Here is a 22,817-nt window from a genome sequence, read left to right as displayed (position 1 = left end):
TGATACACACACAAAAAATAATACACCTAATAATTTTTTTTTAGAAGAAAACCAGCTGAGGCCAGATGTGGTGACACAGGCCTTTAATCCTAGCACTCAAAGTTAGAGGTCGGGGCTGGAGAGATGGCTCAGCGGTTAAGAGTTCCGACTGCTCTGCCAGAGGTCCTGAGTTCAATTCCCAGCAACCACATGGTGGCTCACAACCATCTGTAATGAGGTCTGGTGTGTCTGAAGACAGCTACAGTGTACTCCTATACATTAAATAAATAAATAAATCTTTAAAAAAAAAAAGTTAGAGGTAGGTGGATCTCTGTGAGTTCTGACCCTGTCTAACAAAACAAAAAAAGAAAGAAAGGAAGAAAGAAAGACAAGAAAAGCACATGGGGCTTAACTAAGTAAGACACAAAACAAATGGAAGAAGTTGCTATACGATGTTAAAACGTCCGTTACTCTACAACCAAAGAGGAAACGAGAAATGACAGAAGAAATGAGTGGTGAACATCTCTAAGTAATCTCAACAATGAACCCAAATGAAAATGCAATTATATATATATAATATATAATATAATATAAAAATATAGGCAACAGGGCCAAGTAGCACATTGTCTCAAAACAATAACAGAAAGAAAAAAAAGAAAGAGAAAGAGAAGAAATAAAGAGAGGCACTGGGCATCATGACCTTTAATGTCAGCTCAAGTCAGGGGCTGGTGGATCTCAGTGAGGACAGCTTGGTCTACATGGGAGTTCCAGGACAGCCAGAGATATATAATAGAGAGAACCTGTCTCAAAAAAACAACAACAAAATCGCTTCAAGAAAGCAAAAGACTACCCCTAGAATTAAACAAAATATTTATGATTTGAATATCTCATCAGAGATTAGTAATCTCAAACATACAAGAATTCCTGAAATGCAACACAGCCATCATATCTAGCAAGATGAACTAAGAGGTGTCAATGGAAGACAGACATGGTGTGCACTCCTAATTTAGTCTCAGCACCTGGGAGGCAGAGGCAGGCAGATCTCTGTGTGTTCAAGGTCACCCCGGTCTACAAAGCAAGTCCCAGGATAACCAGGGCTGTAATACAGAGAAAGAGGAGGAGGGGGAGGGAAGGGGACAGGGAGAAGGATGAGGAAGAAAGAAAGAAAGAAAGAAAGAAAGAAAGAAAGAAAGAAAGAAAGAAAGAGGGAAAGAACTCAAGGGACAATTCCCCAAGATTATACAAATAGGCAATAAGCACAAGAAAAGACTTTTAGTATTACTAATCACTAGGGAAATGTAAGTCAAATTTACAATGAGATGATGCATTTATTAGAATGGCTACTATGGAAAGAGCAGACGATACGCGTAAAGATATGAAATACTTGTTATTCATTGTTGTTGAGGCAGGGTCTCACACAGTAGCCAAGAATGGCCTGGGACTCATTAAGTAGCGAAGGCTAGCCTCAAACTTGCAGCAATCCTGTTGCCTCAGCCTCCTGAATGCCGGAATTACAAAATGAGCCAAGGTGTTGAGCTTGAACAGTTGGAATTCTTATGCTTGTTGGTGGCAATGTAAAATTATATACCTGCTATTGAGAGCGGTGTTGTGTGCACCGATGCGAATAACTCTGCTGAGAGTCCATCTCACTCCAGTCAGAAGGGCAATCATTAAAAAATAAATAATTAATAACAAATGCTGGCAAGGGTTTGGAAAGAAGGGAACCTTTATATACTATGTGTGGGGCTATAAACGGATACTATGAAAGACAGTAGGAAGATTCCTAAAACTAGAGCTATTGTATGATCTAGGTTACACACACACACACACACACACACACACACACACACACACACATATACAAATGGATGGTTGTCAGTACACAAGAGAGGCCTACAATACCCATATTTTATCACAACGCTACTCCCACAACAGACAAGTTACAGAACCAACCCCAGACACCCACCAAGATATGGATTAAAATATATACATATACAATGGAATATCATTCTGGCATTAAGAAGAATGAAGCTAGGAATATAATTCACTAGATGTAGCTCACTGGTGGAGTGATTGCCTATCATGTATGAGACTTTGGGGTTTGATATCCAGAACTGAAAACTTAAGACTGCCAGGCATGGTTACTGTGTTGTTTGAATAGATGCTGCTCACAGACTTGGGCATTTGAACCCTTGCTTCCAGTTGTGACTATTTGGGGAGGACCAGGTGTGGCCCTACTAGAGCAAGTATGTCATTGAGAACAGGCTTTGAGGTTTCAAAAGACTCCTATCCACTTGAATTAGCTCAAGGCTTTCTGTTTGTGCTCAGAGATATATGCTCTCAGCTGCTGCCCTAGCTGCTTGCTACCTTCACACCATCATAATGGACAGCTATCCCTCTGGAACCGTGAGACCCAAATAAACCCTTCTACATGTGCCTTGGTCATGCGTTTTATCATAGGAAAGTAACTGACAGTATCTTCGGCATGTCTCCCTCATAAATCTCTTAGAACTTTCTCTGTGGACCATGCTGGCCTCAAACTCAGAGATCTTTCTGCCTCTGTCTCCTAAGCACTGGGATTAAAAGTGTGCGTCATCGCATCCACCCAAATCCAACTTTCTGAACAACCATTTAAAGCTTGTAAATTACTCTTTGAATAATTTCCCTTAAAAACAAACACCAATAACCAGAGGCTCCTACGTATAGCCGTTGCAAAAAACTCCTACACACAATTCTCCCTTGAAAAGGCCAAGAAGCCCATACTCACATTTGGGTTTTATCTTCTTTCTCTGAGCACCTCTCTATTAACTGCTGTGCTTAAGAGTGTTAAAACGATCTTTTAATAAATTCCAATTCTGCTTCATATACGTTTGTCCTGAAATTATTTTCTGCAACAAAGTCATGAATCTTGTATATTCCTGGGAAGACGTTCCTATGGGGAAAAGTTCTTAGGCTGCAGACTGAGTTTTACACTATCCTGGGCTTACAGTGTGAGACTCTCTCTCAGAACAGAACACACAAACAAACAAAAACCGCGAACACACTGCGGTTCCCAAACTTTCTTGTTTTGAGACAGCATCTTACTGGTTGGACCTGCTGCCTTTGAACTCTTCCTCAATCATCCCTGTCTCGGTTTCCCGAATACTTAAAAGTATAAGTTTTTTCCTGCTTTTCCTGGGTTGGCATCAAGTTTGCTTGCTTGTGAGAGTCTGCGCAGCCGCAAAGAATGAAGTCCGTGTCCGTTTGCTCAGTTGGGAACCAATAAAGTTGAATGTCTTCAAAGCGGGCCTAGCAACTTAGGCACTGCTGGGCAGTCCTGAAAAGGAGCCAGACTGGAAACTCGCGCGCACTTCCAGGTCTTCCCGAATTCCTTAGCAGCGCGGTCCTCCCTACTCGCGGAGCTTTCGTGTTGAGCAGAAGTTGCGGGAGGAACTTCCGATGCCGCGGGACCACGCGTGGGCGGAGCTTCCGGTGCGGCGGAGAGGGAGGCTGCTGCAGTCTTCCCCGGTAAAGTGAGACACCAGCGCCAGGCAGTGGGAGCATGAAGCCCAGACCCGCGGTTTTCGTAGACAGGAAACTGAAGCAACGAGTCATTCAGGTGCGTGTGTATCTGAGGACACTGCAACTCCATTTTCGCGTGGCTGAGTGGCCTGGCGCCTCAGGCCGCCGCTAGGTTCCCGCATGGTCTGTGGATGTTTCCACAGTGGAGGTCCACAACGGCCTATCTTCCCCTTCGAGAGCAGGATTCGGACCTCTTCATGAGGACGGGGGGTTTCTTCCAGTGCCATAATTCAAACATTAATTGCCGTTCTCCAGAGTTTGCGGGTACCGTAGGGAACAGTAAAACAGGCCCAGGAGCCTGGATACTTTGCCGGTGTTTTTCTTATTTTTATAACTAGGGAGCACTGTGTGATGGATGCCTTCAGTGGAGCAGTCAGCAATACGAATTAAAGGGAAGGAGAGACTTGGATTCTGTTCCGTCGTCGTCCTGTGTAGCCCTGCCTAGCCTGGAACTCGCTCTGTGGACCAGACTAGTTTTGAATTCATAGAGACCCATCTGCCTCTGCTTCAGTGCTGGGTTACAGGCTTCACCAACCACGCCCCGCAAGGCATTTGTATTTGTTTCCCATTTTTCACTGGTGGAGTTGCAGAGTTTTTCAAATTGGAGTTTCAACAACTTCACATGTTTTTCCTTTACCTGCCGCTCTTGGGTCTTTTGGGGTCCGAAAGTTCTCTTAAGTTCTCAATCCCTTGTGCTTCCTGTCTCCCTTTTTTCCTTCGTACTCTTCTTATTCCGATATTGTCTACTGGACCTCATTCAACCTAACACCTTTAAATATGAGATATGTACTTTGTGACCCAAATTTGTTTGGTTTTGTTTTCTTTTTGCTTTACGAGTCAGGGTTTCTCTGTGTTGCCCAGGCTGTTCTGGAACTCACTCTGTAGATCAGGCTGGCTTCGGCCTTCTTAGTTTCGGGAATGAAGGTGTCACGGTCCACCACCAACCAGCCGTAGAGTTCTTTACCCAAAGGGTGTACTCACCTACTTTTTGTTACTGTTTTGAGACAAGGTCTCTTGAATTCTTTATAGCCAGCTTCCTAGTTACCGCTCCTCAGTGACTGGTAGCTGTCTCCAGCCCCAGATTTTGCCTTAAAAAAAAAAATAAGTATTTTGTCGATGTCCACACCGATACAGCACCGAGAACCGGGCGTAAGCCTGCGGGATTAAAAAACACACACGCGGGTTATTCGTGTTAAGAAAGAATGCCCACTCTGGCTTTATTTTTCGAATATATACCCCAAGTTGACCTGGTGGAAAAATCTAGGAAGCACGGTGGGAAATCCCGGCTCAAGTCTTCGGTAACAAAAGACCGAATTTGTGCCCCCAATTTACTGGGGAGAAGTCCAGGAAGACCAGCCTAAGTCCCAAAAACAAAAGACGGGGAAGACAAAAGACCTGAACAAATTGACCATCGCCCAGGTGTGTCCTTACCGAGCCAGACTGTTCCTCTGTTAGGAAAAAAAGGTTTCCACTTGGATTAGCAGGGCTCAGCAGGGGTCAAACCCTGCAAGGGACCCAGAAGGGTCTGCCAAGGAGGGTGAAACACTGCAGAGGCCCAGGAGGCTCTGACACTGACAGTATTTTATTTTATTTTATTTTATTTTTTTGGTTCTTTTTTTTTCGGAGCTGGGGACCGAACCCAGGGCCTTGCGATTCCTAGGCAAGCGCTCTACCACTGAGCTAAATCCCCAAGCCCAGTATTTTTATTTTATTAGCGTTTTATTTTATATGCTTTGATGTTTTGCCTGCACGTATGTCTGCATGAGGGTGTCAGATCCTCTAGGACTAGAGTTATAGACAGTTGTGAGCTGCCATGTGGTTGCTGGGAATTGACACCACCTTCCATCCAGTCATTAAAACGTAAAAGTTCAATTGTGTTGGGGGTCCAGTAGTCACTTCACAGACTACACAAACACCCCTCTCAGTTAGATAGAGATGGTTTATTGCACGTGATTCTGGCTATCCTGAAACTCTTTTTGTAGACCAAACTTGCCTCAAACTCACAGAGATCTGACTGCTTTGCCTCCCGAGTGCTTGGATGAAAGGTGTGCGCTACCCAGGTCTGGCTGATGTGGCATTAAAAAAAAAAAATTCTGTTCATGATAGGCTTCTTTATTTTGTGGTACACTTTATTGCTGGAGAATTTATATTGAAGTATGTGTTGGAGTAACACAACCTCTTGTTTCCTGGTTTCTTGGTTGAAATGTCTAAGTTAATTGTCATTTTATTTTTTAGTACCTCAGTAGTAATAGATGTGGCAAATATGTGGACACTGGAATCTTAGCATCCGACTTGCAAAGAATGTACAGGTAAAGAAGTATACTCTTAAATCCTTGCTTTTTTTTACTTTTTTTTTTAACTTTTTTTTAAGCTTACCTTTATAAATATTCCATCTTCCTTAATTTTTAATTGATATCAGTGGTGGCTGGCATTATCTTATGGTGGATCTTAAGTCAGTTATATAAACATCTATTCTCACTTATTATATACAGTGTTGATTCCTTTTAGCAGAGAAAATGGCTTCTTTTTTTTTTTTTAAGGATTTATTTTATGTATATTAATTAGTACTCTGTTGCTTTCTTCAGACACACCAGAAGAGGGCATCAGATCCCATTACAGATGGCTGTGAGCCACCATGTGGTTGCTGAGATTTGAACTCAGAACCTCTGGAAGAGCAGTCAGTGCTCTTAACCACTGAGCCATCTCTCCAGCCCAAGAAATGGCTTCTTTTTATCCTTTAATACCTTTTTGATTGGCCAGGAGGTAGAGCTACTGCTGTAATACTTTTCTGTTTCATCAGAAAATTAAAGCAATCAAGCATTTGTTCAACTTTCAGACTCGGTCAAGGAATGAATGTAAGTCAAGCCTGGTAGCCATCTCTTATCCTATCACCTAGAAAACTGAGGAAGGGAGATTTCAGGTTGAATAAAAACAAGTAAAATCTCTCAATTTGTAAGGTATTCTTAAAAAGTTCAATTCTTTTAAAATTATTCAAAATGGAGCACTAGCCCCAAAATGCTATGTTTTTGTTTTTGTTTTTTTGTTTTGTTTTATTTTTAATGCTCTATATATTCTTAGGTCTTTAAAAAATTAGATTTGACATTGTGTTTAGTCTTACTTTGACAGTTGTTTAATTGGAGTTTTAGGGCAAAAACCTGGCTTTAGCAGCCCAGCAGGCTAGGTTCTTCTTAGTCCACCAGATAAAGATGGGGAATGAGAGAAATAAAGAAAGGAGATTTAATTGGCACACTGGGAAGAGGAACAGACAGAAGGGTCCAGTGCCCCTGTTTGTCTTCAGGATACTGAATGGAGCCTTAGGACAGTGGAGTAAGAGATATGATTAATTAAACAATTTCGATCAAGGTGTCAGTAGTTGATCATTATTTAAATTCTTCCTCCATAAGGGTCTGAAATTGTCTTTGTCAGCCTTTGAAGGAATTAATCTGACCCTGTAAAACGATTACTCTTCAGAATGTAGTGTGAACCATCATAAATAATTATTCTTATTTGGGGTATAGTTTGTGCTATACCCAGCCTTTGCCATTCCTAGAATCAAAAGTGATTATAGGTTTAAAAACACCATTTTTGTGTTTTAGCCTTGTAGGGTGTGATGGTTTGTATATGTTTGGCTCAGGGAGTGGCACTATTTGGAGGTGTGGCCTTGTTGGAGTAGGTGTGTCACTGTGGGTGTGGGCTTTAAGACCCTCATATCAACTGCCTGGAGTTTAGTATTCTGCTAGCAGCCTTCAGAGCAAGATGTAGAACTCTCAGCTCCTCCAGCCCCACATCTGACTGGATGCTGCCATACTCCTGCCTTGATGATAATAGACTGAACCTCTGAACCTGTAAGCCAGCCCCAATTAAATGTTGTCCCTTATAAGACTTGCCTTTGGTCATGGTGTCTGTTCACAGCAGTAAAACCCTAAGGCTAGGGGCCTGAGAATGATTATGTATCCTTGGCGTTTGGACAGACACTTCTTGAGTGATGATTGTTCTCAGTAGAAGTCTGATACTTTTTATCATACTCTTAGTTAATAATGTGGATCCAGTTACAGAGTCTCAAAACCTCTAAGCCAAGACAGCTTTGTAAACCACGAGTGTACTCTGTGTATGCATACAAGTGTGCACGTGTACATCTACCGAATCATGCATGTGGAAGTCAGAGGACAACTTTGGAGTTGTCTCCTTCCGCCTTTACATGGGTTTCAGAGATCAGATTCAGGTGGTTGGGCTTACATGGCAAACAGCTGTATCTGCTGCACCATCTCACTGCCTTCTGTTTGTTATACTTGTCACTGTTTTATGTTTTATTTAGTCATTTCTAGTTCATCTTTTCTTTGTAAGGCAAGGTCTTCAAACTCAGTTCTCCTGCCTCAGCTTCCAGACTGCAGGGATTGCAGGTGTGTTCTGTCAGGCTTGACTGAGTTAACTAAGCACACTCTAGGAAAGAACTATTCTTGGGCTGGTAATGTCGTTTAGTTGGGGAAGTGATTGTTCAGGATAAACAAAGCCCTAGGTCCTCTCTACAACATCCCAGCTATAAAAAAAGATGAGGCTGATGGTGAATGCCCCTAATTCCAGTGTCCAGGGGCTGACAGCAGGAATTCAGGTTGATAGCAAGTCAGAGGCCAATCTTGGCTGAATAAGCTTGCCTTTTAAGAGAGGTAGGGGAGTGACTCGGAGTGTGACTTCACGCTGGTGGGCCTTGCCAGCTGTAAATTATTCTTACCTTTACTTACTTGTCTTGAATGTTGTGTTTTTTTCCACTTGAGTATGACTGCTTAATAATGGTGTCACAGCTTCATGGTCTCCATTTAAAATAACTAAGTACCTGTTTTGTTTTTTTTTTCTCTGTGTCCATGTTCACATGTGTTGTCTGCACACATCTTGGCACTCCTCTGCCTTGTTTGAGTCGAGCTTTTTTTTTGGTTTATTTGTCTTGTGTCAGCCCCCCCCCCCACGTCTTATCCTATCCCATACTGTGTCTATCCCACCCCCAGCACCCCCAAACACATACACACACACACACACACACACACACACACAGTTTCTCTGTGTAGTTCTTACTGTCCTGGAACACTCTGTAGATCAGGCTGTCCTCAAACTCAGCCATCTGCCATCTGCCCTCTGCCTCCTGAGTGATAGGATTAAAAGTGTACACCACCACATGTGGCCTTGGTTTTGTCTTTTAAGGGTATCTTATGTGTTTATGTGTACTTGTGTATATTTAGTGCATGTCTTTGTACTACATGTGTGATGTCAGATCTCCTGGAACTGGATAGATAGTTGTGAACTGCCATTTGGATGCTAGAATTTGAACCCAGGCCCTGTGGAAGAGCAGACAGTGCTGTCAACCTGAGGCATCTTTCCAACACTACCTGGCCTGCCAGTTTCTGGGAATTCAGTCACTACTTTGTCTCCGTGTATCTGTCTTTGAGAGTCTGACTCAGGTCCTCACACTTGTACAGCAAGCACTCTTACCTACTGAGCCATCTTCTTAGTCCCAAGTATCTTATCTTTAGCATACAAATAAACGTTTAAACTTGAATTTAATAATGAAGAAATGTGAGCTAAATCTAGATAAGGAATATTTAAGAAATTAGCTGACCCATTTTCTTCTAAAATATCAGTTTCAGCTGGACCTAGTGGCCTATACTTATAATCTCAGTACTTCCTTGGAATCTTGAGATTGAGTCTAGCCTTGTTGTAAGACCCCATAGTAGCTCAGGAGCGCAACCCACAGAGCACAGATTGACAATGTGACCACTGCAATAGCAAGAGGGTATAAGGTTTTTAATCCATGTACGTGGGGTTGCTCATCCATGCAGGGAGAGGCAACCCCAAACCTAAAAAGCACACAACTTTTATTCCTTACAGAGGGCAGACTTCAGCAACAGGGTTAGCTGGCCTTTTCTTATTGGTGGTGCACAGGACAAAGGATCTGGTCAGGTATTGGCTGGCCTGCTCAATGGGCTGTTCTTGGCTCAGTTAGTCACTTTCCTCATCCAGCCCTGTACCTGGCCTTGGAGAATCACTGGGAAAGGGTTAAGTTGGCATGTCCCTTAGAGGGGGCATGAACTGGGTGGTCCGGCAGGGTCAGGATGACATCTTGCCGTTGTTCTTGGAATCTACCTCAGGGAGGGATAGAGGAAACAGTTGTTTTTGTTTTGGCTAGTTTCCATTAAGCCTGGTCACTCTGACCAAGGTCTCACCAAGACCTTTCTCCTGTATTACCAGAACTTCGTTCTTACAGCTTTGTTTCTTGCATCTATGAAACTTATTTCTTCAGCCTGAACTACTAAGCACCATTGTCTCAAATATCGAAAACAAAACAAAAAAAGTCAGTGTAATTGGACTGTAGAACCAGTTAATCCCAGCATTCTGGAAGCAGATGGATTCCTTAGCAAAGACAAAACCAGCCAGTGTTAGAAGACCCTGTCTTGAGTCTGAGACAAAGTGCCCCATTTTGGTCTCAGAGTAGCACATGACAGTTTGCCAATATAACTAATAATATTTAGTGAAAAAATATTTGTAAAAACTGCTAAAATTTTTTCTTTCCCCAGTGTAGATTATGGTCGAAGAAAAAGAAATGCTTTTAGAATCCAGGTGGAAAAAGGTGAGTCTTTCACTGTTTGAGCATAATTGTCAACAGACAGAGAAACAATTATTTTAACTCTTGGCATGGTATTGTTTCCTTGTTTCAGTGTTTAACATAATTAGTAGTGAGAAAGAACATAAGAATCTTAAAGAACTAGAAGATGGACATCTGGCAAAAAGAGCAAGACAAGATGAAGATGATGAGTAAGTATTGCAGAGTGCCGCTCCTGAGGTCTCACGCACGCACACTCACGCACACTCACGAACACTCAGAGAGGTCGGTGGTTCTTCTTGGCCAGCTGTGCAGCTGTGCTGAGCATTTCTTGCCTTACATTGTTTCCTCCATGTTGATGGCTCTGTATTCCCTAAAGCATTTTGACTGTGCCGTCAGTAACTTGAGTGGTCATTTCTGTTTCACAAACCCCATCGGGCATGTGAGGAAGTGAGTGAAGATGTCAGTCTTTTTTTTTTTTTTTTTTTTTTTTCTTTTTTTTCTTTTTTTTCGGAGTTGGGGACCGAACCCAGGGCCTTGCGCTTGCTAGGCAAGCGCTCTACCACTGAGCTAAATCCCCAACCCCGAAGATGTCAGTCTTTCTCGCTCCTCCTTAGGTCCCTTAGTATGGTGTAGAGCTTTACTGTGAGCTTTATGTCATGTGGTGCTGACCTTCTGTGCTGTGTTGTGTTGCCAAATGCAGTTGTCTCACCTTTCTCATCCTTTGCTTTTATATGATACCATGTATATTAAATGTTTAAATATGTTATGGTGAAACACTCGTGTTAAGTGAAAACATGGGGCTGGAGAGATGGCTCAGTGGTTAAGAGCACTGGCTGCTCTTCCAGAGGTCCTGAGTTCAATTCCCAGCAACCACATGGTGGCTCACAACCACCTGTAATGAAATCTGATGCCCTCTTCTGCTGTGTCTGAAGAACAGTGTACGTATATACACAAAATAAATAAATCTTTAAAAAAAGAAAAAAGAGAAGAAAACATTTCTAGAGCTGGAGTGATAGCTCAGTCCTTCCAGAGGAAGCAGATTTGATCCCAGAACTTACATGGGGCCTTCAGCTGTCTGTAACTTTAGTTCCAAGGTATCCACACCCACATGGCCTCTTGGTACTCCGCACACACATGGTACTCATGCATGCATTTAGGCAGAACACATATACACTTTAAAAAACCACAAAATATTCAGTGAGATATTCCTTTTTATTTGGTAGGTAAGAAAGCTGACACTTAGAGGCATTAAGCACAGGTTCTAGCTGGTTAAAATGGATTCCTAGTTTAGTTTTGAGGCAGCATCTCTCTGTGTCTCACTGTGTAGTTCTGGCTATCCTTGAACTCTATGTAGATCAGGGTGGCGTCAACCTGCAGAGATCAGCCTTCCTCTGCTTTCTAAGTGCTAGGAACAAAGGCTTACACAACCATGCATGGCTGTTTAAAATAGATTTTTAAATTCTAAATTCTTTGATGATAATACCCCCTTTTTTTCTCATTTTTACTATTTGTTTTGTTTTTTAATTTAAAAAACTTTAATGCAATATATTTTGATCATGTTTTTTCCCTTCTCCAGTTTTTCCTAGATTCTCCCTACTTCTTGTTTTTTGTTTTTGTTTTTAATATGGAAAGCTTCACGAATTTGCGTGTCATCCTTGTACGGGGCCATGCTGATCTTCTCTGTATCGTTCCAGCTTTAGTGTATGTGCTGCTGAAGTGGGCACCTCCTACTTTACCACCGCTTTATGTTCCTTTTCTTCCTCCCTCCCAAACATAAAATGAAAATCAAAACAAAAAACTAATCAGACCAAAAAAAAAAAAAAAACTACAAAGAACCCTTGGAGTTCCTTTTGTGTTGTTAGCCACCTGACTAGTCCCAGACATGGGGCTTTCTCTGGAGTGTGTTAATCTACCCAGTGGCAGACCAGTGGAGAACATTTTTTTTCCAAAGGGAGAAGTGGTTTTCTCTTTCCTAGTAGTTACCCTTTGGAATTAATGGCTCTTGTTCACTTCCCCATTTTAGTGCTGGGGTTTGGTCTGGTCTTGTGCATGCTGCCACAGCCTCTGAGTGCATGTGTGCATCAGTCTGTTGTGTCTGGAAGACACTGTTTCTTTGGAGCCATCCACTGCCTCTGGCTCCTGAGTCTCTGCCTCCTCTTCTGTCTTCGTTGCTGAGTCTTGAGGGAGGATTTGCTGAAGACAGTGCGTTCGAAACTGAGTGCTCCAAAGCCTCGAAGCGCACAGATTCCCATCTCACGTAGGAAGGCGAGTCTCTGATGATGGTTGAGCAATCCACTACCTGAGGGCTTTACCTTTTTTTGTTTTAATTATTTATAGGAGTGAGTGTGCCTGTGATAGTGAATACTGTATGAGTGTGGGTCCTCAAGGAGGCAAGAAGAGGTCATCAAATACCTAGAGAGCTGGAGTTAGAGGTCATGTGATAGGAACCAAATACGCTCTTCTGTAAGAGCAGTGAGTTGTAGTAACTGTTGCGGTGTCTCTCCAGCTCTCAGACCTTGGGCTCCTAGCTAGCGTTTTACCTTAATATATTGACTTCTTGGTATAGTAATTTTTCAGGTTATTAGAGAAAGAACTTCAAAACTTTTTTTTCATTCTTTTGTCTCTCTCTTTCTGAGGTACACTGAAAGCTATTCTGATGATGATTCAAACATGGAAGATTACCCAGATCCACAGGTAAGACAAACATCCAGTGAGGCCACTTTGATTTCTTTCTTTTTTATTTATTTTATGTATGTGAATACACTGTCGCTGTCTTCAGACACACCAGAAGAGGGCATCAGATCCCATTACAAATGGTTGTGAGCCACCATGTGGTTGCTGGGAATTGAACTCAGGACCTCCCCAATTCCTTGCTGTTTAAAATATTTATTTATCTTTATTTTATGTGTATCACTATTTTACGTGCGTGTATATATGTGCAGTATGCACATCTGGTGCCTGAGGGCAGATGAGGGCATACCCTTGAACTGGGGTTGGGAGCTACCATGTGGGGCCTAGGAATTGAGCTTCAGTTTTCTGTAAGAGAAGCCAGTGTTCTTAACTGCTGAGCCATCTCCCCAGCCCCAATTTTTTTCTTACTCTTTAAGATCCTCTTTTAGGGGAAAAAAAAAGCCAAAAATAGAATAAAGGATTGTGTCTGTCTATATCAGTACATAGTTGAATGCTTCCTGTACACACCATTGATGATTTAATCTTCTTCCAGTAGTTATAAATCAGCTATATGAAGCAAATGGCCAAAGCGAAAGGCAGATTAGAATGTTAAGGGAGATAATAATAACAAACCTCAGATCAGCACTTGGGAGGCAGAAGCAGGCAGATGTCTGAGTTCTAGGCCAGCCAGTCCTGTGTAATGAGTCTCTGTTTCAAAGACAGAAAAGGAGGAATGGCCATACTTCCTGCCAGCGAGGCAGTGTTACTAATGGCAGGCCTAACTAACAGGTACATCAGAGATGCACCAGGTTACTTACAGGTAGCTTCTTAGTCTTCCTCCCGGGTAAATGAGATCCTGAGTTACTGACAAAGTGATTACAGTACTCCATTATATTTGATCCAGTGCCAGTTCATTTCCATACCTCTTTGTTTTATTTGACCACCAATTGTTGGTTGGTTTGGTTCTCTGTTAGCCAAGAGTGGTTATAGTAGTTTCCGATAGTAAGCGTTTGTTAGGGAGTTATCTAGCCGGCAACCTGTGTATTCTGAATATAAATGTTGTGAGAGAAGTTGTTTCAAGCAAAATACACAAAGCCTTTTGGTTTAGGTACTGGAGCTTTAATACTTGAGTAACTTACTGAAATCATGTTTCTGTCAGTCAGCAAATCACATGAACAGTTCCCTGCTCTCTTTGTATCGGAAAGGAAACTCTGATTCTGTTTCAACCACTCCAAAGTTGGAACAGAGAGAAGACGCCACTTCATCACCATTGCTGTCTTCTAAAACAGACTCCATGCCATTGAAGACCCCTGCCCGAGAACCTGAGGGAGGATGGTTTATTGACAAAACCCCAGGTGGACAGAAAGAAAGTCTTCCCTTGGACCTGTCAGATGACCAAAGCAACTGTAAAAAGCAGGATCCTGGGATTCAGGTATTTTTAGTGAGAGTTCCGTGTAGTTGGAGTAGAGTGCAGTCTTTTCACTGAATGTAGTATCAAGTGGGTGCTGTACTCTGTTTTTAAAGCATCACAAATACTTGGAAATACAGACAACGTCATCACTCTTGACTACTTCTGTCGTTATCACTGTAGTCCCGCATCTTTATGGCCTTCCTGTTGATAGATTTCCAAGTGTGCTCTGCATCTTGTTCCTATACTGCATTTTTCACATGTGGATACTTTTCCTGACTTGTTGGATCACTCCATTTGTGTCAGACTTGACAGGCAGTGGGACATGCCTGAGAAAGTTTAAAGACCTATTTGGCTGACTTAGTGTTGCTTCTTGCCCTGAGAGGTGTAACAGCATGGTGAAAAGAGCATTGTAGAGCAGAGCTACTCACCTCAACAAACCAGGAGGCAGTGATAAGAAGGGACCACAGTTCCAGGATTTGTTTCAGTGACATCTACCACTCTGCAGTGACCCTTTTCTGCTAGTTTGATTCACCTCCTAATAACTTAGCTATGAACTCATAAGTGGATCAGTCCATTGACGAAGCTATACCCTCACAATCCAGTTCTCACCTGGGGACCAGTCTTCCGCATATGAGCTGCGGGGTACTTCATACCCAAACCACAATACCATTCAAATACTTCAACCCTTTAGTGGCTTCATTCAGTTTCACATCAAAAGTCCGCAAAGCCCTGTATGATTTTGTTATCCTGTTTCTTGGTGTCATTTTCTACACACACACACACACACACACACACACACACACACACACACACACACACACACACTCTCTCTCTCTCTCTCTCTCTCTCTCTCTCTCTCTCTCTCTCTCTCTCTCACTGACAGCAAGTTCTTGCTACATCTACAACACTAAGCAAGCCAGCTAGTCTATCTCTGCTTGCCCCCCAACCCCGGACCCCCCAACAGGATCTTACGGCCTGAGCTTTCTAGCTAGAACACTTTCTCCAGACTCCTTTACATCCCTTTCTTGTGTAATCCTTTTAGAGACCGTTTCACACCTTGGGAAGTTGCAGTGTGGTTGGTGTGCCTGCTGCTTTCCTAGGTCTTCTCTCACCTTCATGTTCTCTTGGCCACCCAGCTTCTTGGGTTGTTTCTCTATCTCACAGCTCACTGTTTTCCTTCACTAGAGTGTGAGCTCCAGGAGAGCGAGGACTGTGTTTTGTTGAGTAATGTGTTCCTGCATGAAGTTGCCCAGCACAGTGCTGAATGTGTAGTGCGGATGAACTTGTGGACACAGTGACTTAAGAACTGTCCTCTTTAAGAACTGTCCTCGTGAAGAACTGTCCTCTTTGGGGATAGAATTAATAGATTCAGTTCTTGAAGAAGGAAACTGCTAAAACAGCAAGATAGTTTGTGTCCAGTTCAGAATAATAAATGTGGGTGCTGGAGAGATGGCTCAGCAGTTAAGAGCACTGACTGCTCTTCTAGAGGTCCTGAGTTCAAATCTCAGCAACCACATGATGACTCACAACCATCTGTAATGGGATCTGATTCCCTCTGCTGGTGTGTCTGAAGACAGCTACAGTGTACCTATATATGATAAATAAATCTTTTAAAAAAAACTTATTAAAAAAAGAAGTAAAATGTGTAGAATATACAAATACCTTTAAAGACAGTTTTGTTTTTAAAATCCTTTTAAAATTGAAGGTAGGTGTTTCCTGCAAAACTGTAATCTCTATACGTGAGATTACAGTATAGAGGCAAAGGCTTAGTGGGCTCAAGGTTACCTACTTCTGTATAACAAGTCTACAGCTGTCTTGAGCTATATGAGACCCTGTCTCAGGTTAAAAAATGGAACTTGGGAAATGGCTCAGTTAGTAAAGTGCTTATCGTGCAAGCATAGAGACCTGAGTTCAATTCCTACCATCCATATAAAAGCTTGGCACAATACCACATGTCTGTATACCCAGCGCTGGGGAATAGAGACAGGAAGGATTCTTGGGTTTGTTGGCCAGCTGATCTAACCAGATGGGCCAACTACAGGCTTATTGAGAGATCCTGTATCAGAAAATAAGGTAGGGTGAGGTTCAGTAGTTGGCACATGTCTGTCTTTAATTTCTGCCCTGAGGAGGCAGAAGCCGGTGGGTTTCTGTGAGGTCAAGGCTAACATGGCCCATGTAGAGAGTTGCCAGACAGTCAGGTCTACATAGAGAGATCCTGCCTCAAAAAATAAAGTAAAAAGGTGGGAAACAACTGAAGAAGACACTGGATGTTGACCTTTGGTCTCTACACCCATACATATACATAAGAACATGAATACAGTCCTAAACACATACATATGCAGTGTGTATAGCGTAGTATGGTATCACAAAATGAACACATTAGTTATCTCTCTTAGCTGATTATTTTAAAATAAATTCATACCCATGCAAATGAGGCTTTATACTAATGTAACCTAACTGTACATCGGGTGTCCTTTAGGGCTCTCCTGTGGTTTCATAGCACTTGGACTATGGCTAGTGCAACTAAGGAACTGACTTTTTCATTGAAATGTAAGTTCAATACTTGGTTTTTGGAAATCCTCAAAATATATTTGAAACAATTAGATGTAGGGAATCAACTTTTTCAAGTATAAAATTTGCAAAATTTAAGTATTTATTACTCCTGATAATTTTGTGTCCAAATTGGAATGTGCTTTAAGTTTTTAGTTTATTTTGGCATGTGAAGATTTAGTTAAAAGCACAAATTAAAAATTAAAAGCAGTGGTGGTAAATACCTTTAATCCCAGCACTTGGAAGTGAGGCAGCCAGATCTGTCAGAGTTCGAGGCCAACCTAGTCTACAGCTGCACAGGCTGCACAGAGAAGCCTTGTAGCTGTCTTTTCTCTCTCTCTCTCTTTTTTTTTTTTTTTGGCTACTTCGTGGGTTCTTCTTTCTTCCACCCTTTCAATCTCCTAACACTAGATAGAAGGAAAAGGGATAGAAAGGAAAGGGGGCTTTATCATTAGACTGTTTTTTGCAGATTAGGGGCAGCTGTTTCTTGGGGCAAGTCTGATCTTTGCTATCAGGATACTTAATTTCTTCTTTGCACAGAACTACTTAACACACCACAACCAACAGCAAACAGCCAGCAACCCCAGCGCCTCTCAGGGGCCCCAGGATTTATATGATCTCTGGAAAGTACCCAGAATTCCAAATGTCACACTATCTCAAACACTGCTGCTGGCAGAACCACACCCCTGTTAGAGCATGAGGCAAGTCATAGTCAGCTGCTCTGGACAAACTGAGGCAGTCCAGTGTTCCACACCTAGCATTAAAACAAAAACAGATTGCCGTAATATTTCTGTTCTTCAAAGAAAACAAAAATCCAAAATTGTCAGCTACAACCTTGTCTCAAAAAAAAAAAATCTTATTAGCACCTTGTTTGTAGACACGCTGCTGGTTGCCTTGGAACTTGTCCTGTAGACTAAGCTCCTGGCCTTATATTTGAGGCAGTCCTACTTCTGCCTCCTGATGAGCTGAGATCATACCTCTGCTCATTAGCAACTTTATTTATTAACTGTGTTGAAAGGAGAGTGTTTGGGATGTGTTAATTAAAATATATTTATTTGTTGATGACTGTGGCTCAGTGGTTCATTTAGTGCTTAGAATATATAAGGCTCTGGTTCAGCAGTTCACACCCAAGCAAAGAGATTATACAAGGCATTTTTATTCTCTGCACTTCAGTGTGTATATTACTAGTGTGCAGTGGGGTGTACATATTAAAATATATTTAGAATATATAAAATACCCATGGCCTGTGATGTATTTCCCCTGAATAGTGCTGCTATAATTAGTTTCTAAGCGCCAAGGCTTGATTTGGCAAATTCTTTACTAAGTGCGTGAGTGCAAGCATGTTCCATTTGCAAATGCATGTGTGGGTACCATGCCAGAGATCAATGTCATGTCTTTCTCAATTGCTCTCTGCTTTTTTTTTGAGAAAGAAAAGTCAGCTGGTCAGTGGTGACTCATGCATGAGTTTCAAGGCTACCCTGGTTTCAGAGTGAATTACAGGATAGCCAGGGCTGCCCAGAGAAGCCCTGTAAGAACAACCGCGGCAGCAGCAGCAGAATAAACCTAAAACACATGGAGAAAGGGATGTCTGGGATCTCAAAATATCTCACTATGTGGGGTTTTCTGCGCCCGCCGTGCTGGCTGACCAGCACGCTGTAGGACCCCTCTCTTCACACTGGCATACAGACCCGCCCCATGGCACACAGCCTTTACATGTGGGTGGGGAGGGTCTGAATTCAGACCTCATAATGCTGTGATACCTTACAGACTGAGCCCTATTTGTTTTAATTTTGGGTTTTGAAATAGGGTCTTTTGTAGCATAATCTAACTTTGAAATTGTCATGTAGCTAAAATGCCCTTAACTTCTGATTGTTCTGTTTTAACTCCAAAGTGTTGGGGTTACAGGTTTTCCTTTTACATTATTAGTGGGCCATTCCCACTTTGCTTTAAGCTGTAAGGATTCAAGTATCAAGAGCATCACAACTGGTAAGAACCTGATGTTTGTGTGCCCTGAGTCTCTTAGACGAGATTGACTGCTAGAGCTGAGGAAGAAGTTCTCAGACAACTGAAGCTTCAGGTTTCTAAGGAAGGCAGCTTCCTTGAGAAGGAGACTGACCAGTGAGCAGGGCTATAGCACAGCTGGATGGAGCTGCCTTTGAAAACCCTCTGCTAGCACTGTTTTGTATTTTCTCCCCAGAATTTAAAAGATTCTTCTCTTCTGGAAAGTGACAAGAAAAGGAAAAGTAGGGCAAAAGGCAAAGGAAACAAAAGAAAGACAGAGGGTCTTCAAGAAGCGGATGGAGAGATAGAAGCTATTCTGCAAAAGAGAGGTGAGCTGTGGGTAGCAGACGCGTGTTTGCTTCGAGAGCAGGGTCACTATTTTGAGTTGTTTTGTCTGAGAAGTCTGTGCGTTGAAAAACTTGTTTTACCTGATGGTGTTTTAGTTCTGTGTTTGCATGGAAACACTAATCTTTTTACCTCTTGTTCTTTAACAGCTAAAGCGAAGAGTACAGAGTTGCAGATTTCCAGTGTGAAGTTTGAAGATGTCGGAGGCAATGATGCGACATTAAAAGTTAGTGCCAGCTCATTCCACGGAATGCATATATTGTTAAACATTTACACTAGCAAAGCAAATATTCTGTCTATAGGTGCTCTGCTTGCATGTATGTTTGTGTGCCCGTTGCCTGCTACCCTCAGAGGTTAAAAAGGGTTGTTAGGTTCCCTGGAATTGGTCTTAGCAGATGGTTGTGAGCCACCATGTAGATGTTAGGAAATGAACCCAGATTCTCTGCAAGAGCAGCCAGTCCTCTGCACCCCTGGGCCACTCTCCAGTCCTCTGGTTTTTAATGTGAAGAAAGTATAGGAAAAAAGAGTGGGGAGATGAGGGGAGCAAACCTGACCTTTACGGTATCGAGGGAAAAATGAAGCTTCCTGTCTTCACACCTTTAGTTCCAGTGTATTCAAAGTACGTGCTTGTAAGTTACAGTGTTCTGATGGTACTAACCATAATGACGTTCACAATGACCATGGCAGCTTCCTCGTGTCTTCTCTTACAGTTGCATGTTACTTTTTGTAGTATTTTATGAGAGATATTTTTGTAGCTTAGGAAAGAAGCATGGCGATGTCACAGAAGTTGTTTACATAGTATACAACGCTAGGGTTCATCTCAAGTCGAAGCCTAAGCCTGTCAGTCTCTGTCTAGGTCTAGTATATTTTGGTGTTCCAAAAAGTAGGGGCATTTCATTCTACTTTGACTCTTTGTTTCTTGGTCTGAGGAAGACATCTTTTCTGCTTATTCCTTGACAGGAAGTCTGCAAGATGCTGATTCACATGCGTCATCCAGAGGTGTACCAGCACCTTGGTGTCGTGCCCCCTCGTGGAGTTCTTCTGCATGGACCACCAGGCTGTGGGAAGACATTACTTGCACATGCGATAGCAGGGGTGAGACTAGTTGCTGCTGCATTTTTATTTGTTTGTTTGTTTGTTTTTCTCTTTGGTCTGTATCAATTAGACCTAGTCTCTTTAGGAAGCAAATTTAATCAGTAAGAGATTGCCTCTTCCTCTCTTCCTCCCCCATCATCTTCCTCATTATCTTTGTATTTTGAGACAGGGTTTCTGTTTGAACCTATATCACACTTGATTTTGCTAGACCTGCTATCTAGCAAACTCCAGGGGCCATCCTTCACCCTGCCCAGACTAGGGCTACAGATGTGGAGCTCACTGCTTGCTTTTACATCAGTCCCGTAGTTGGGCCCTCACATGGCCAAGCTCATTGTACAGACTGAGCCATTCCAGCCCCAACTTTCCTCCATTCACCTTCTCATGCTGCTGCTTGTGCTGCCTTTGTTCTGTTGTTTAATGAATTGCAGTTATTTTGTCTGTGACAAAAATTGGGTGGAAAGCAAAACAGCTTAACTGTAGAAATAAACATTTAGTTTACATTGCAGTTACTTCTCTTTTATCCTGGTCATTCTTTCTTTCTTTTTTTTTTTTTTAAGATTTATTCATTTATTGTATATAAGTACACTGTAGCTGTCTTTAGACACACCAGAAGAGGGCATCGGATCTCTTTACAGATGGTTGTGAGCCACCATGTGGTTGCTGGGAATTGAACTCAGGACCTCTGGAAGAGCAGTCAGTGCTCTTAACCACTGAGCCATCTCTCCAGCCCTTGATTCGTCTTTTTAAAAATAAATTTGTTTTATGATCACTACATAACAGTCCATAAAGGCAACATTTGCATTTTAGGTTTCTTTTAAAGACACAGTCTCAGACTGTTTGCCCAGCCAGCCTTGAACTCAAAGCTTTATTCTCTAAAGTGCTGATATTGCAGGTGTAAGCCACTACAATTGGTGACTAAATCCATACATGTTTGTATATTTGTTTGAGGCAGGGTTACTCTGTAACTCTGGCTGTCATCAAACTCAGTCTTTAGACTATGCTAGCCTCAGACTCAGATCCGCCTGCCTCTGCCTCCCGAGTGTGGAGAGGGATCAAAGTTGTGCACCACTACTACTCAGCTGATTTTCTTTGCTTTTTTTTTTTTTTTTTTTTGGAGACCGAACCCAGGGCCTTGTGCTTCCTAGGTAAGCGCTCTACCACTGAGCTAAATCCCCAGCCCCTTTTCTTTGCTTTTTAAAAAAGATTATTATATTTGTGAGTATTTTGCCTTCGTGTATGTCTATGTGCCATGTGCATGTCTGGTGTCCACTGAGTCAGAAGAGAGCATGGATTCCCTGGCGCAGACGTTGTGGACCATCCTAAGCTTCTGCATAGGTGCTTCTTAGCTGCTAAGCCATCTCTCCATACTATGAGTAGTGTTTGTCATTGGGCTCACGTACAGAGATGAAATTTCTTAGGAAATTGTAGAGGCCAGAAAGATGGCTCAGTGGGTACAGTTGCTTCCCACCGTGCTTGGTGACCCGCTGTTGAAAAAGGAAACAGACAAGGTGGAAGGAGAGAACCAACTTCTGTTGCCCTCTGACCTCCGTGTGTAAACAGTGGCACAAACATTCCTGCACACATACATGAATGGATGCACAGTAAATAATAAATGTTTTTTAAAAACTTTAAAAAGAGCCTCCCTAATTTTGGTGGGAGGATTGGGTAGGAAGGGTGCGGGGCAGGTACGTCTCATGTAGCCTTTGTCTGTTCTGTTCTGTTCTGTGCACAGGAGCTTGACTTGCCGATTCTGAAAGTGGCTGCCCCAGAGATCGTGTCGGGAGTGTCTGGAGAGTCTGAGCAAAAGCTCAGGGATTTATTTGACCAGGCCGTGGTGAGTCAGCCATTGCTTATGCCAGCTTGTCACCCGCTGCAAGCTTTCAGTAGAGTCTGCTTTTCTGATGTAGAGTTCTTTATCCTGCTCACTGACCTTCCTTTTGTAAAAATGCTAAGTGCTACAAACTCAAAGTGAAGTTAATGGTGTAGACTCTTGGCCATGTAATGATTCGTGTGAAATCAAATGTACAGGTGACGGGCATGTACTGGCAAGCTGTGGGCTGCTGCCCCAGAGTTAAGAGGTCAGAACATACTGCCCTGAAGATACTTCATTTACTTGGTTTCTGCAGCTTAGGTCTGACTGAACAACTTGCAAACACCATAAGAATTATTATACTTAGGATTATGCAAGCACTGTAAGACTCAGGATAAATGCTGTTTATATGATTAGAGGGGTGAAAGTAAAATTCTCTTACCGGAGAGAGAGCAATTATACCTGACTGTAGGTTCTGTTACAAAATTTATAAAAAAAATTTAACTGGATTTTTTTAAAGGTTTATTTATTTATTATTTATTTATTTTATATGAGTACACTGTAGCTGTCTTCAGACATATCAGAAGAGGGCATTGGATCCTATTACAGATGGTTGTGAGCCACCATGTGGTTGCTGGGAATTGAACTCAGGACCTCTGGAAGAGCGGTCAGTGCTCTTAACCACTGAGCCATCTCTCCAGCCCTTAACTGGATATTTGGATCCAATTAAAATTATATCTTCAGCAGAGTATGGTGGTTAAATGTCTAACTTCTCATTGAGAAAGTTGAGGACCAGTTAAATG

At 42.3% G+C, this 22,817-nt stretch overlaps 1 protein-coding gene and 1 non-coding gene across 9 annotated transcripts in view; one reads left to right on the top strand and one right to left on the bottom strand.

Annotated features, from left to right (window-relative positions):
• The first annotated feature begins 2,736 nt into the window (after positions 1-2,736).
• Positions 2,737-22,817, top strand: part of Nvl (nuclear VCP-like) — a 53,102-nt gene continuing 33,021 nt past the window's right edge. The window contains exons 1-10 of one of the 8 annotated variants that reach the window (XM_063272170.1): positions 2,737-3,577; positions 5,776-5,849; positions 10,104-10,156; positions 10,245-10,341; positions 12,769-12,826; positions 13,962-14,234; positions 18,961-19,093; positions 19,259-19,335; positions 20,070-20,204; positions 21,937-22,038. In XM_063272170.1, the coding sequence (XP_063128240.1) occupies positions 3,521-3,577; positions 5,776-5,849; positions 10,104-10,156; positions 10,245-10,341; positions 12,769-12,826; positions 13,962-14,234; positions 18,961-19,093; positions 19,259-19,335; positions 20,070-20,204; positions 21,937-22,038 (1,059 nt within the window). In that variant the 5' untranslated portion in view covers positions 2,737-3,520. The remainder of the gene's footprint in view (positions 3,578-5,775; positions 5,850-10,103; positions 10,157-10,244; positions 10,342-12,768; positions 12,827-13,961; positions 14,235-18,960; positions 19,094-19,258; positions 19,336-20,069; positions 20,205-21,936; positions 22,039-22,817) is intronic. The other 7 variants (XM_006250367.5, NM_001105980.1, XM_006250370.4 and 4 more) reach the window with 7 other exon arrangements.
• LOC120096457 (U6 spliceosomal RNA) lies at positions 11,751-11,856 on the bottom strand. Its single transcript, XR_005492863.1, has one exon. It is a non-coding gene; the product is annotated as a U6 spliceosomal RNA (small nuclear RNA).

Source organism: Rattus norvegicus, chromosome 13 (genome assembly GCF_036323735.1).
Source record: "Rattus norvegicus strain BN/NHsdMcwi chromosome 13, GRCr8, whole genome shotgun sequence".
NCBI lineage: Eukaryota > Metazoa > Chordata > Mammalia > Rodentia > Muridae > Rattus > Rattus norvegicus.
This window is presented reverse-complemented; position numbering and strand designations above follow the sequence as displayed.